The 15,231-nt window shown below is 44.3% G+C and overlaps 1 protein-coding gene across 2 annotated transcripts in view; it reads right to left on the reverse strand.

The window, feature by feature from the left end:
• Positions 1-163: 163 nt before the first annotated feature.
• ric1 (RIC1 homolog, RAB6A GEF complex partner 1) overlaps positions 164-15,231 on the reverse strand; it is a 45,314-nt gene continuing 30,246 nt past the window's right edge. The window contains exons 5-27 of one of the 2 annotated variants that reach the window (XM_085279648.1): positions 14,937-15,082; positions 14,674-14,810; positions 12,490-12,578; positions 11,741-11,829; positions 10,831-10,975; positions 10,699-10,747; positions 10,412-10,588; positions 10,105-10,317; positions 9,847-9,885; positions 9,369-9,479; positions 8,502-8,591; positions 8,228-8,388; positions 7,483-7,621; positions 7,239-7,355; positions 6,684-7,091; positions 5,830-6,141; positions 5,480-5,638; positions 5,095-5,231; positions 4,701-4,981; positions 4,308-4,520; positions 4,046-4,223; positions 3,772-3,960; positions 164-2,681 (exon numbers count right to left, since the gene is read on the reverse strand). In XM_085279648.1, coding sequence (XP_085135774.1) covers positions 2,366-2,681; positions 3,772-3,960; positions 4,046-4,223; positions 4,308-4,520; positions 4,701-4,981; positions 5,095-5,231; positions 5,480-5,638; positions 5,830-6,141; positions 6,684-7,091; positions 7,239-7,355; positions 7,483-7,621; positions 8,228-8,388; positions 8,502-8,591; positions 9,369-9,479; positions 9,847-9,885; positions 10,105-10,317; positions 10,412-10,588; positions 10,699-10,747; positions 10,831-10,975; positions 11,741-11,829; positions 12,490-12,578; positions 14,674-14,810; positions 14,937-15,082 — 3,895 coding nt within the window. In that variant the 3' untranslated portion in view covers positions 164-2,365. Of the gene's footprint in view, positions 2,682-3,771; positions 3,961-4,045; positions 4,224-4,307; positions 4,521-4,700; positions 4,982-5,094; positions 5,232-5,479; positions 5,639-5,829; positions 6,142-6,683; positions 7,092-7,238; positions 7,356-7,482; positions 7,622-8,227; positions 8,389-8,501; positions 8,592-9,368; positions 9,480-9,846; positions 9,886-10,104; positions 10,318-10,411; positions 10,589-10,698; positions 10,748-10,830; positions 10,976-11,740; positions 11,830-12,489; positions 12,582-14,673; positions 14,811-14,936; positions 15,083-15,231 lie in introns of both variants that reach the window. The other variant, XM_085279647.1, reaches the window with a different exon arrangement.

The following is a 15,231-nucleotide window of genomic DNA, read 5'->3' on the forward strand; positions in this document are numbered from 1 at the left end:
TGGAGTTGTAATGTTAATATGTCAGTTAACTCTGTTTTTTCTGGTGTCAAACATTAATATAAGAGCTCTTTTCTAGAGTATGTAAAGCCAAACACACACACGTTGCTGCTTTGTCTGCAGCTGCTGCGTTGCTTTAAAAATAAGGAGGTCAAAGAGGCAGACAAACCTTTTAAAAATAATTTATTGGTCTATATGTACAAGGGGGGGAAAATGAAGTAGAAAACCAAATATAAGTAGAAAAGGCGAATGTACAAGAGAGTATCTTTACACTGCATTGAGGATGTCTGCTGCCCCAGAAATAAATCTCGACTCTGAGGAAACGAGCAATACTTTTAAACTGTACACAGGTGGGAGGGAGCTGCTGTCCACGTTTTACTGAGCGAGCGAACGACACTCCTCCCTCACAGAGAAGGAAACCATAAAAGAGCTGAAATATTCATTTCCGTAGGAAATTGTCTCGCATACCGTCAGCATTAGTTTTGAGCGATGATGTTTCTGATGAGAGGGCTGGGATGTGCGCGAGTGAGATTCTCCTCCCTCTGCATGAGGACTTGAACGTTCAAATCGGGGTTAAAACAGAAGGCCTCTGGACGTAAAGTCTTTGGTTCATCAAGTGTCCGTGTTCAAGTAAAGCTTGTAGTGGAGCTGTAGGCTTGTTCAGAGCGGAAGGAGGGTCGAAGTAGACGATACAGAGCCGCTCGGGCCGTCTCAACCTTTTTGTGTATAGTGACGGGCAGCTCGTAGAAGAGAAACCATTCAAGAATCTAAACAGATAAACACACCCAACTATAACTTATCATTTTGGTCTAGGATGAGAAGCGCACAGCTGGGGGGAATGAAAGAAAAAACAAACCCAAAAGCAGTAGTAAGCATAAAAAAATAAAGCTGAGTAACATTTCAATACATTGCACAATATAATACTGACGCATTGTTTTTCTTTTAGTGCTTGTAGTTGAGCCAATGCATGACTTTGATAACTAAAGAGGAGGGAGAAGGAGTTTTGTTATCAGTCATTAAAAACAAAGCAGGAATGATCTCTCAGCTAATAATCCCAATAAATAATAGTAATGACGAGGACTAATACGATAAAAATCAATTCCACGTGATCAGAGTCACCAATCATGTCAACATGGTGTGAACACGGCCCTGCACACGCGTTCAGATTTCCACTCGGAAGCACGAGAACACGGCGATCGGCCTCCCGCTCGTCTCGCGGGTGGTCCGGACGAACTGCGAGAGGGTGAGGGTCAAAAACCACACGGCGACTTATCTATTGCACAACAATCAATCCCTCAAACTAAAACAATACTAACGCGTCGCTCCTAACACTGCTGACAAGCCAACGATCCACCTGATGGCTTTTAAAAACTCACTAATGATGTGCCTTTGGCGTGATGGGAAACAAAGCCTTTTTTGAATTTATATTAAAAAAAAAAAAAAAAAAGCATGTGATTTTTTTTTTTTTTGTTCAGCGCAGGAAGTGTTGAGAAGGATCAACACAGATCTGCTTTGCTTTGTGTGAAAACCCACACGGGGAAGGGCGAGGCAGCTGATTCTGTACTTTAGCATCACTAGGGAGGGGGTGGGCAGCGGGCGGGCGAGGTGCTGATCAGTGGTAAGAAACTAGTCTGCACTCAGAACAGTGGGATTCTACTCACAGATCATTTTCTTAGAAACCTTAAATTCAACTGTTTTAAAGAATCGCACAGAATCATCTGCTGAGGGTGTTTTTTCTTTTTTTTTGGTCACAGGGTGACTGCAGAGGGATAGAAAAATAATGTCATCCTGTACACTGTTACATTATAGAAAAAAGGTATCACAAAATATTTTAAAATTATACTGAGGTATGAAAGTATGAAACACCTCTTGTGCACACAGACAGAACGGCACGCTTCACGTACTGTAGGCTCAGACGCACTTCAGCGAGTCCCGTAAAAGGTTCTCGAGCTTTTTCTTTGTTCTACGTTATGCTCCGCGGTTAGCGCAAAGATCCGGACAGACCCTTCGAACTGATTCTATCGCTCTACCCAAGCTTTTGCGTGCTGCTCTACAGCTTCCAAAACAACACAAGTGGAAAACAACTGACATGAGTAACCCTCCTCTCTAATCTACCAGCACAATCTGCTGAAATGAGCTCTGTTAAAAAGGAACCGTTTGTGCTGTGATGTCTTTGTGCCTGTCGGGCTGATAGCGATCTAAAGAGTGGGTAATACTGACTGAAGTAGGAACCGACAAAGAGGCGCACAAACGCAGGCACGCACACGCTCGCTCACACAAATGAAGTCTTTTTCCAGTCAGCCAATGCTGCAGCTTTCTCCACTCCGGCCCTTGAAGGGTTCACAGGTTAAAAAGTCCAGAAGAGGCTTCAGGACAAGGTGCAGTCGTAGGTTCCCTCCTCCTCCCCCTGCTCCTCCGTTTGTTCGGGAGGACAGTCCTCAGAGGGGGGACGGGGGAAAACTCCTGCGGGTTCGAGAGAGGGCAGGGCCAGGCCCAGCGGGGTCACCACTCCTCTGCTGTCTTCTGCCCGAGGTACCGCGGCTCCTCCCAGACCTTCAGAGCCACTGAGCTTGGAGCATTGGGTGGCAGGCTGGAAGGCTTCAGGCTGCACCTGCTCCGACGTCGACTCCATCAGCCGCTGCAGCTGCGGCTGGATCAGGCTGAGGAATGGTTTGTAACCCAGGCTACGGGAAGAAGACAAAACATTTATTGTAATAAAAAAGGTAAAGAAATCTCTCTATACGAGTTGTTATATCCATCAGTAGAGTTGGATAGGTCAATCCAAATACTGATAGCATAGTTATCAATACTGGTATCGGTATCTGATTGTTACTGATCGTGACTTTTGATAATAGGATCGATAACAACGCCGGCACTGGTATCGGCTCTATACTAGTGTATTAGGACTGATGGTACTGCTGGAAGGTGTGGTTTGTATTTATTGCGTAATATCCATCCACGCATTCGCATCCGCTTATCCTTATCCCAGCTGTCATAGGGCGAGAGGCGGGGTACGCCCTGGACAGGTCGCCAGTCTGTCGCAGGGCTAACACACAGGGAAAAACAACCAGTCGCACTCACTCCCGCATTCACACCTATGGGCAATTTAGATTTTTCAATTAACCTATCCCCACAAAGTGCATGTCTTTGGACTGTGGGAGGAAGCTGGAGTACCGTGGCTCAGGGGGTTGGGAAGCGTATCTGTAACCGGAAGGTCGCCGGTTCGATCCCCGGGCTCTCTGTCCTGGTCGTTGTGTCCTTGGGCAAGACACTTTACCCTACTGCCTACTGGTGTTGGCTAGAGGGGCCGATGGCGCGAAATGGCAGCCTCGCTTCTGTCAGTCTGCCCCAGGGCAGCTGTGGCTACAACCGTAGCTGCTTCCACCAGTGTGTGAATGTGAGAGTGAATGAATAGTGGCATTGTAAAGCACTTTGGGTGCCTTGAAAAGCGCTATATAAATCGAATCCATTATTATTATTATTATTATTATCCGAGGAGAACCCACACAAACATGCAAACTCCACACTCCAATTCCTGATGGTGGAATTGAACTCAGGACCTTCTTGCTGTGAGGCAACAGTGCTAACCACTGTGCTGCCCTATTGTGTAATATAAAAAAAAATAAAAAAAATCACAGTGATTTAGTGGTCATTAAAAATGTGTCACAATTTCCAAACTAAAGATGACATCTCATAAATCAGAACACACTGCTCTCCCCTACATAACGTGTTTTTATAGATTAAAAATATCGGTACCAGCACAGAACTACCCACCAGTCTGTGGAGGCCCACGCATCGACTGCTAATAATCCGTTTCGGACACTCTGCACATTTTCCGCAGGAACCTCTGGGTTGTCCAGGAAACTGATCACCTGCTTGATGACATTTGCATCCCGCAGGATCAAACCAATCACCACACACCACTCCAGGCAGCCCGCCTCCATGAACACATGGAGAAGATATCTGATAGACACACAGAAGGCGCAGCTTAAATATACGTGTTGATTTTGCATTGAATTAAACGACCATAGTTTGAATGGGGTCCCACCTGAGCTGCACCTGGGACTTGTGCGGGCCTTTGTTGGCCAGCTCCATGGAGATGTGCTCCAGCTCGGCCTGACTCAGGCTCAAAGTGGACGAGTTCTCGTCCACCATTGTCCAGTCGCCATCCACCACTGAGCTGGTCTCTGTGAGGTCTGTGGCCGAGCCGATGCTGTACTCCTCGACTAGAAAGCGCAGTGAGTGAAAGATGAAGTTCAGCTTAAGCGGATGAAAACAAAAGAAGGGAATAACTGTTAAAGTTGTATTACCTTTGTTGGTGAGCAGTGACAGGAAGGCCTCATGAGTCTGTGGTGAGTGCTGGTTCGAGTGAGCAGAAGAGGCTGTGTCCATGTCTTTGGGTCTCTGCTCAAGCCCGTCCATCCAGGTGTGGTTGTCAGGAGCTGTTGGAGGCGGTGCCGTGTCCATGTCGTTGTTCAGCAGGCTGTCTGCTGACTGTGACTTCAACAACCGTGGGCTCAGCACTGAAAACAACAACGAAAAACAGCAAGAATTACAGCGATGAAGCCAGTGATGGCATGTAAGGATTAAATTGTCAGTAGTATGCAAACTGGGGCACCATACTGGATGGCTATTCAACCATCACCTTTAAATATTTAAAGTAATAATTGATTTCTCTGTAAACCTTCCTGTTCTTCACTCACCTGTACGGCACCGTCCATTCTTCAGTGGTGAGCTGAGGTTTCCCACAGGAATGACAGGGAACGGCCAGAGGAAGTCCTTATGGAGCTTCTTCAGCGCCAATACAAAATCATCAACTCGGGCCACGCGGTTTCGCTCGCGACATAACCAGCCGATGAGTTCGAAGCCCAGCTGAGCGGAAAAGCATCCCAGATCACGAAGGCGCACCTGCTCCAGGAGGTGACGGGCATGGCGCCACAGCATCATGTCGATATACATGTTCTCTGCACACTCCACATCCCGACTGGCGGGAGGATGCAACAGAGGGAAAAGACAGGAATAGTTAGATGAGCAGAGCACATTCTGAACAAACTGCAGTACTAGTGTCCACTTTTATGCAAAATAATGTGCAGGTACCCTTTAGCAGAAGATCCAGAAGGCATACTGAAGGTCTTCTGCAGGTTGAACTTTCCTGCGGTGACCGAGTCGGCCGACTGAGACAAGCTGATGCTGCGATTTCTAAAGAACTCGAAACCTCCAGTTGAGCTGGGTTCCTGAACACAGAAACACGTTTGAAGGTTACCAGTTTAAAGTTTATAAAAAGTGCTTTTCATGGGCATGTAGTCAGAAAGAGCTGTGCAATAACACAGAATAAAACAAATAAATAAAACAGGAAGAGACAATAAAAGATCATTAAAGGACAGTCAGTGAATTTAAGACAGAATAAAGATAAAACCGTACGAGGTTGGTGCCCTTGCTTGAAGCCAGACTGACAGTCACTGTAACATTTTCAGCTCCTCACCTGAGTAGTGGGTGTTGGGGGCGGAGTCTCCATCTCCCCTGAACCAATGGCTTTGAGGAATCTGATCATGTGCCGGCAAAGGTCCCACTTGCCCTGCTCGAGAGCCGTGTTGAAGAGAAGAGTGGCGTGCTGTCTGCTCACTGCTGGAACCTCCATATTCTTTATGGAGGAGGAGAAAAAGAGGAACGCCTGAGACTTTGAGGATCTTTTTAAGGATCTTGGAAAAATAAATTAGACTCTTTTCCAAAGATTTTCAAGGGTGAAAATGCAAATAATCTCTGCCATTATAAAGTTAACTGAAGTGGGGAATGTAGAATATGGTAATATGAGCTGTTGACTCCGCTCGTTACCTGCAGTATAATCAAATAGGAGGCCGCTGTGTCCAGATCCTGAGCCATGAGACACTCCTCAAACAGATCTTTGGGGTTTCCCACGGCTGCAAACAGGTAGTTCCACAGGGCGTACTCTGTCTTCCTGGCGCAGTGGACGATGGTCTGGAGGAACAGGGGGAACTCTGTGATGAACTTTGCAACGGTGGGAAGCAGCGGGTCGGGTATGGGCTCCCGCGACGTTGCCTCTTCTTCCAGCACTACATGAACCATCAGCTCCATGACATGGGGGAAGTAGGGGAGGGAGGCACATGACTGAGCCAGCATCAAAGCCTTGAAAGGAAACAGTAAAGAAAGGAATAAATTCTCTCATATACTAACATCGCACACACTATCAATATTTTCATACCTGAATTTCTTGGTAATTCAAACAAATTCATACAAATTTGAAAAGAAAGTTTCTCAGAGCTTTGTCATCATCATGCCCTGATCATCATCGTGATCAGTGCCTTTTGGTCTTTATTTAAAGTTTTCCTAAACAAAATTGCAAACGGAAAAAAAGTAGGGTTTAACCTTTTCATTTAAAAGTATTCCAGTATCAAATATCTCATCTTAAATTGCCTTATGTGCTCTTAAAAATGCAGTGCTGGAAGCCTCATTTCTTTTCTGGCTTCCTCTTTGGCGACAAGTATCTCAGTTTCTTCGGACTTGGATTTCGAGGTTCTTTTTGCTCAGGGTAAGAACATTACGAGGCTAATGTGATTACAGTATGGACCTGTGTTATCGCTTACAAAGAATGTAGTCAAAACTACTCCAAGCAAAGCAAAACCCTTATAAAAATAAGCAGATATGTTGAGCCAGGCTGCTCCAAGTACCTGTTCACCCAGGTTGCGAACCAGCAGCTGTCTCAGTATGTGGTGGAGGTAGATCTGTGAGGTCCTCTCTACTGTGCAGTAGGGAAACAATGCCTCCAGTGGCTCTGAGGATCCCTGCATCCCGTCGTAGAGCACAGTCTCATTGGTTGCCCCCAGTACGAGGGCATCCTCGAACAGCACGGCCAAAGGGTAGATGTTGATGTGGAAGGGCAGCATTATGCGTCTGGAGAGGAAGGAGTGGGGTTTGCGATGGTCTCGGGGGAAAAGTGGCAGCCACACTTTCATGCCCGCTTCTCCACAGGACAACCAAAGAGCCTCCAGCAGATGGCGCTTTTTCTTGTTGGATCGACAGGTGGTCCAAACATTCTCCACACACTGGGCCAACACGACAGGGGGACAAAATGGGAGCTAGTGGGGGAAAAAAAAGCAAAGCTGTTATGAGCGGATGCCTAAAATTTAAAATTCAGTTTTAGTGGTGTGAGGTCTGATTTCTGTTTGCACGGACATCAGTATTATTAGAACGTTTTGCATGCAAAGATATCAGTGTGAACTCACCAGCTTCTTGTTGACAGCAGCCGTGTCTTTCTCTCGCACTTGCGGTCCTGAACGGTCCCGCTGTAGCATGATCAACTGGCCAGCCAGATTTAACATAATGCTCTCTGCCATGCAGGCCTGACACACACACACACACACACACACACACACACACACACACACACACACACACACACGAGGCATTATTAAAACACCTGTAGTTACAGATCGGCGGTTGCTGTATGCTACTGTGTTCCTGCACTACCTGCTGCGGGGCTTTTAATGTGATGCCAGTCTCGGTGCGCACAGACGTGAGAGTGACAGACACCACAAGGGCTGGATGAGGGATGTAACGGGACATCGACACCTCCTGCAGCAGCTCCACACTGGCTGTCGGGTTTGGACTGGAATGATAATAATAATCAGGAGCTTAATGAAAGAAGACTAATGCACGGGAAAGAAAATAATCCAAGAATGCAAAGAAAAGAGCTGAAAACCATACAACGATTCTACATTTTCTACTGTGACAGCTTCACGTTAAAAGGATTTTTCTGTTTAACCAGTTCAAGGCCGGCAGTCATGAAGTGGTCACAGGAAAGCAACATCTCAAGAATCATTCATTATAGTTTTTTGTTTCATTTGTAAGAATAATTTTCATCATATTTGACATTTTTATAAAATTTTGTTAAGACTCGCATATAATTTCCTGAATAAGAGCCGAGCAACCTTGACTCTGACCACTGTATTCCAAACAAATTCTGAAATCCAAATAAACCGACGTATCAAATCTGTGGGAATTCTCAAGGCGTTCCAGATATATAACCTTCATGAAAAGTGATGAATGAACAGCTGAAAGCAGGACCCAACAACATAAGGCCCTCCATCCATAACGGTCACTGGCACAAAAACTGATAAAACCTGCCCACCGTAACACCAACAGATGACGTTCTTCTCCGGAAACGGTTAATTTGTGATGTAAAGACTGGATTCGTGTGTGTATAGAAGCCCACCTGTCGTTCTTCCTCTCTATACTATAAAGACAGATGGAGCAGTCGGCTCTGAAGAGTATGACCATGTCTCTGAAGACATTGAGCAGCAGAGTGTCAGAATGTAGCTTAGTAACTGAAGCAAAGGCATTGTCCAGGTTGGATGAGCGTTGATAGAGTCTCAACTACAGAGAGACCACAGACGGAGACATCAAAATTAAAGACAGGCATTAGATCAGACAAAAAAACCAAAGGGATTTTTGACACGGTGGTATTATAGGTGGTGCTTCAGTCTCACCTGCTCCTGCTGGTCTATAAAATTGTAACAGGCCACCACCACAAAGTCATTCCACCAAGCCAGACCTCCTGTGACTGTCATGTTCTGCTCCTGCAGAAAAAAGCAACAACACATTTATCAGGTACTGTCCAACAAAAACACTTTTGTGCACAAATTCATTTTTTAAACAGACTGTTATTCTAATTGTATTTTCAACTGCATTTTTAGAGCTTTTGCATGGAATAGCTTTCTCCACGCACATACGCACAAACAATATATGGACAAAAGTACTGAAGCACCAATAAACACACTTATAGAAGCTGTCTGGATCTGGAAACCCACACTGTGAAGCTCCTGACACACAGTTTTTGTGCTGATGTTAATGTCAGAGGAGGTTTGCAGCTCTGCAGTTATTGAGTGAGCAGAGTGGCTTTTACACACTATGCGTCTAGGCAGCACTTAGCGACCCTGCTCTATGACTTCATGTGGTCTGTCACTTTGTGGTTGAGTTGCTGTGGTTCCTAAATGCTTCCGCCTTTCAGTAACACCACTTACTGTGGATATGCGCGTTGGAGGAAATGTCACAAACTGGCTTATTACATCAGTGGCATCCTATTACAGCCCCACACTGAAATTCAGTGAACTATTTAGGACGACCCATTCTCTCACAAATGCTTGTGAAGGCAGACTGCATGGCTAGGTGTGTATTCATATTCACAAAAAAAAATGAAGTTACAAGTTATTCCTGGCACATTTGTCTTTGTTACAGTGGCAGTATTTTCAACGTGTGGACAAAATAAAAGTATCTTAGAGCTCAGATGAGGTTTTTCCGTCATTGACCACCTATTGATCGCTGCACCAAAGTCATCTATTAAGGTGTCAACATACCTGAGTGATATTCCCAAACAACTTCCATTTCCTTGTAAACAAGGAGTAGTGTGCAAAGCCTCGCCTCCCTGCTACAGCCATGCACTGGCCTGCTGTGTCTATGGCTGCAAACTTTACAAACATACACAGACGTCGGTAAGATACACCAAACACCAATTTCAAGTGTTGACACAGAAAACGAGCAACTCCATAAAACTAAAAACAGCTCTCACTGGTTTTGCTACCAGTGTGATGACATTTTTTTAAAGTTAAGTTGAGCTTGTTTATAGAGCTTTACATCATATAAAAATGAGCTTTGGAGGCCAGAGGCAACCAAGCCAAAACTTTCCACATAAAAAGAGGACTATACTTCACATTTATCTTCTTCTGCATGTAAAACAAGCTTACTTAATAAAAACTGAATGCATGCATTTATTTATCAAACATCACTGAGATCAACATTAAAGTCAAACACACACACACACACACACACACTTACCCGTATAGGCCAGTTGCTCTCTAGGTATGTGCTGTGAATCTAGAGGACAAATAAAATTCAATTTTAAAAAAATGAAATGACAATGAGCTAAATTTTAGATTTACTGACACACACAGGCCACTTCAAGCTACTCAGTTTATTTGCGTCTGTCTTTCATAATCCATAATCCAGAAATGACTGCAGTTTCTGTGCACTAACTTATTCTTGATAATGACATACAGGAAGTTTGCAGAGCAGCAGGAGGAAGCACATCCTTACCTGGACCACGTGCCAGTGCTTGTGTCCCAGTAAAGTGCTGAGTCCCTGAGAGAGAGAGGAGTCGGGGTTGGGGGGCGGGTGCAGCGGGCTGCCGTCGCGCGGGTGTAAGTGTGTGTGTGGGTGTGTGTCAGAGTTGCTATGGATCTGTGTGGGGTCACCGCAGGTCAGGTAGAGGCGGTCTTCACCGTGGAGTAACACCTGCTCCTGGTTACTCTGCAACAGCCAAGAAAGGAGCAAACCGAGCATAAATGCAGGGCATGGCGCGTGTGTGCGGTGATGCTTCCATCAGCACCGTGCATCTTCTCACCGTGCAGGGGTTGACTGTGAGGGCGCTCTTAATGAAGTGGAACTGCAGTATGCCAGCCTGCAAAGCGCTGGAGTTAGGAGGTGCAACCATCTCCACATCCTGCTCCTGCTCCTCTTGTCTTCTCCTCTCCTGTTTGTGAGGGAGCACCCATAGGTGGTAGCCTTCTGCACCCCAGCTCTAGAAAGGGGCAAAGTGCAAGATTCAGCATACAAAAAAAGTTTTCACCTCTATCACAAATAAAGACTTTTATTTGGATTTTTTCACTCTTAAAACAAATGTCTACATACCATAGAGCTGATTTTAAGGGGGTCTTTCTTGGTACCATCAGATCGATGTCTAAAGGGAGCAAACACACAAAAATCATTACAAACGAACACGCTGTATGAATGTAGCAGGGCCGCATCTGTGCCTTCACTCACATGAAGTCCTCTCCCAGAGTGCAGATGAGGTGAGCTCCGAAGACGCTCCACAGCGACAGGCCGCCGCACTCCCACGTAACCATGACAACGCTGCAGTCAGGTGACCAGCAGATTAGTTTGACAGGGCCCGTCTTGTTGTAGATGTCTGAAAAGGCAAAGAGTGCACAGAAATTACAACACTTCTGTTTTACTGTTGTATTGGACTTTTTCTTTTTCTATTTTATTTATGCACCAAGTTCTGTTGTGTTTTCATTTTTATACATAATGACGAGCAAAATCTGTGAATGGCATCACGTTGGGTGACATCAAAAGAGCAATACTGTTGATTCTGCACAAACACTTTGTGCTTTTCTAGATTCACTGGGATTTTAACAAACATGTAATGACAGTCGACTGAATGTGCAGAAAGGCCACTGCAGGTAAAACTGTGCCACATTTGGCTCTTGTAGATAAAAACATTTATACAAAATCAGAATGATATTACCTAATGGTAACCTAATGAGGGCTTAGTTTGTAGAATGTGATGCAACTGGGATAATATTACAGGAGCTGCTATTTAATTAAAGAGGAGGAGAATTGCATGACACACCTTGCCTCAAACTCTGCGGGAGTTTAAAGTAAGGTGTCTTTACGCTAAGCTCTTAACTACAAAGCAAGAGGAAGACACCAGCCATTTTCATTGTTTAAACAGCCATGGGTCTATAAGCCAGTTCAGCCACTAGGGTGAGCTATGGCTTTGGACCACAAATCCAACAAAAGTGATGCAGGATATCAGATACACAAAGAGAAAGACAAAAAGCTGAAGGAATGTACATTACAACCTGTAAAAGGATGCTAAGTGGAGCTAAGCTAAGATGAAAAAGGAGTAAAAAAAAGCAAGACACAAGAATTGAGGGTAAAATGAGGATACCTGGGTAGTGTTTTGGAGTGAGCTCCAGTTTGTGGGAGAGCTGCATCGACCCTGTTGTGGTGTCGATCATGTACACCAGCACCGAGCCGCTGCAATGACAACACACGCATTTCAACCAGCGTAACATGCTGTGTAAGATGAGAGGAACTGCATGAAACGTCACGGCCTAGCTACAATTCTGTGCTGTGAGCTTCCCCCAGCATGTTTGTGCATCTCTTTGCACGTTAACATGAGACAAACATACATGAAAACAATTAAAACAGCAACACAAGCTCAGCATCTGTACTGTATGTGAATGCCATTAAACACAGATGCTTAAAAATCGGATGTCTGCAGTTGCTCCCTGCCGATATTTTGCTTAAGCTTGTTTTCAAATATGTGAAGACTTTAGTAAAACATTTGTACTTTATACATTTCCAATGTTTTGAAAAATATAGTACAAAACAGTGTAGAAAATAGTGTCCGAAACATGGTGAAGGGGAAAAGGAAGCAGCATGGAGAGAAATTCCTGCCAACCTGGCGTTATTGCTCTGCGTGAGGAGTTCCTGACGAGTACACACTACTTAGCCTCAGCAAACACAAACTGACAGATTCTCACACTGGACACACACACACACCACACTGACAACAACCTCTCTGTACCACACACACACACATTCAACAAACACACCCAAGATCGCTTTCCAGCACTGCCCTGTAAACGATGTAGGGAGACGGCGAGAGAGGGAGACGTTTGCAGAGACATGTACCTGGCGCAGCCAAAGGCCATCAGCCTGTACTTGTTGTTGACAGCCACACAGGTGCCATCAGTCACATCCGCTGCCCAGACACCCTGCAACTGCTGGACAAACACAAGAAGCCTTCTTGAATAACAGGTAACAGTAAAATGATGCAGACTGTCAAAAAAAGAAAAGATAACAAATCTGAGAGTAAAGCACATCATCACTCGATTGGTCACAATTTGTATCTGACATTTATGTCTTGATGTTAAAAATCAACACCCACTGTCTATTTTCCAGCCAAAATATTAACTGTAAACTGAGATGCAAGAAAATGTTTTTCCTGATGGTCATTTCGGTCTTCACCGTGCCAAGAACACTAAAAGCCGCAAGCTCTGTAACTGAGTCATTACCGCAATATTATTAATAACATTTTGTTCTGGCTTTGTGTGTACTTGAACATGTTGCATTATTAGTGTGCATAATTGCTCTCTGGAAGTACTGCTGTGCATCTCCTGCATGGTGAAAAAGCAAGTATATCGGAGTTTCTGACAGTAAATCAGGAAGGGACCAATTCCTGCCACTATTAAAAATGTATAGCTTGGAAAATAAATAAATAAATAACTAAAATGATAAAAATAAATGGTATTCAAAACTTTCCACACAAACAAATTAGGTCCATAATCAGACACTTTTTGTGGCTTTGCCTCTGTACATCACCACCACAATCAATATGTGATTAAAGTGCAGATTTTAAGCTTTAATTCAAAGAGTTTCACAGAAATTTTGCATTTGTTCAAAATTAGTGAAAAGCAGTTTTTAAACCAGGTTCTTATTCAAAACAAAGCAGACAAAGGAGAGAAGAGTGTGAGATGGTGATCCATCAGCTCACATCATTTTAAATGTGGTGGCTACAGTGTTACAGCATGTATGGGAGCCAGTGGAGCGGGCTCACTATTTATTGATGATGTAACGGTTTATAGAAGTAGCAGGAAGAACTCTGAAGTGTACATGGCTATACTCTCTGCTCAGATTCAGCCAAATGCTGCAAAACAGACAAAGCTTCACAGTGCACATGGATAATGACCCAAAGAATATTGTAAAAGTTAAGGCAAAGAAATGGGATATTCTTCAATGGCCAAGTCTGTCACCTGATCTCACTCGAGTATAGCAGCTTTTCAGTTACTGAAGATAAAACTGAACGCAGGGAGCTTCACAAACACCTGAAGGTGACTGCAGAAAAGGCCAAGCAGAGCATCTCCAGGGAGCAAACAACACTTTCTATGTCCATGTTTTCGAGACTTTAGGCAGTCATTGACTGAAAATGATTTTCATCCAAGTAATAACACAACCTCTATTTAAAATTACACTAGTTTGTCCAATAAACTCGAATGTGTAAATGTGTATAAAAAATGGCCATAATTGCTAAATAGTCAATATAAAGGTTTCGTAAAACCCTTTGAATTGAAGCTGAAAGTGTGCACTTCAATCACATAGTGACTGTCTGATTGAAAAGCTACAGAAGCAAAACTACAAAAAAAAAAAAAAAAAGAAGAAGAAGAAATTCTGAACTTTATACCCTGAAACAAGCTGTTCTAGTCTACTAAAAGCCAACCAGAGCACTCAATTGATTTGCAGAATAAAAAGCATGGTTATCTTCACGAAACAGAGAAATCATTATGCTGTTAGTGATTTGGCTGCATGAAATAGGGCTTATAGTGTTCCTATCATCGTGGTGTCAGGTGTCCTGTAATAATAAATTGGCCATTTAATGCCATAACAACAGCAGTTTTCACACATGCACTGCAGCCTTGAGCATTTCTGAGTGGAACGCTATGTGAGAAAGCAAAGGTCTGACTCTGTCGTCTTGGACATTTAATGGCCCTTACGCTGCCAGCTCCCTACTATAAGGTCTGTGTAATGTGATTTTGCCCATGTGAAAATAGAGCAGGTAATTATTCAAGAATTCACTGCGGACGGCTGGATGGCATGTGGCCGGCCTGCAGCACCCTCGCTTAAACCAAACATAGTTTGAGCAGTGAGAACAGATCTGACACAAACCGCCTCCTGCTGTGTACTGCACATAAACAAAGGGCCAACTGCGCACAATGTCTCGACTACGATTATTACGCCGTTGTGGAAAATGACTAATTCAACTGTTTTGACCGTCTGTGTGCTTTAACGTGAGCAGTGCGTGTCTGTGAGCATCCTTACGTCTGCAGTGATGGTGTTGCTCAGTGGGGTGATAAAGCCCAGGCGTCCGTCACTCAGTACGACAGCAAAGCCATCCAGGGTCACACAGTACTCCATACAGCGGATATGAACCCCCTCCAGGTCCAGAGAAGGGCCACCTAAATACACAGGGAGGGAGAACTTCTTTTATAAGATAACATTTTCCCGGCTGAAAAGCTACTGTAGGCTGATTTTGTTTTAATGTTACTCTGTTGTATTTGAGCAGAGTGCATTGATCTTTTAACCTCGAGCAGACTGCAGGTCCAATGAGAAGGGGATTGTAGTAAGGCAGATGGCCTTGCGTCCATTGCTGCCGAGCCCATCCCAATGCAGCACATGGAGATAACCGTCTGCGGTACACACCAGCAAATCCTCCTGGAGGGACTGCAGGCTAGTGGGAAGAAGTTTTTTAAAAAAGTAAATATTAATCAAAGGAACAGGGGAAAAAAAAAAGAAGTTAGTAAAAGAAAGCGGGGGGAGCTAGGTAGGCAGGGTAGAAACAACATAACAAGACAGAAAACAGTGGGCTATTCATCATCC

This window comes from Mchenga conophoros, linkage group LG7 (genome assembly GCF_057382185.1).
Source record: "Mchenga conophoros isolate Kocher_MC1m ecotype Shallow Benthic linkage group LG7, M_conophoros_male_GT1.1, whole genome shotgun sequence".
Taxonomy (NCBI): Eukaryota; Metazoa; Chordata; class Actinopteri; order Cichliformes; family Cichlidae; genus Mchenga; species Mchenga conophoros.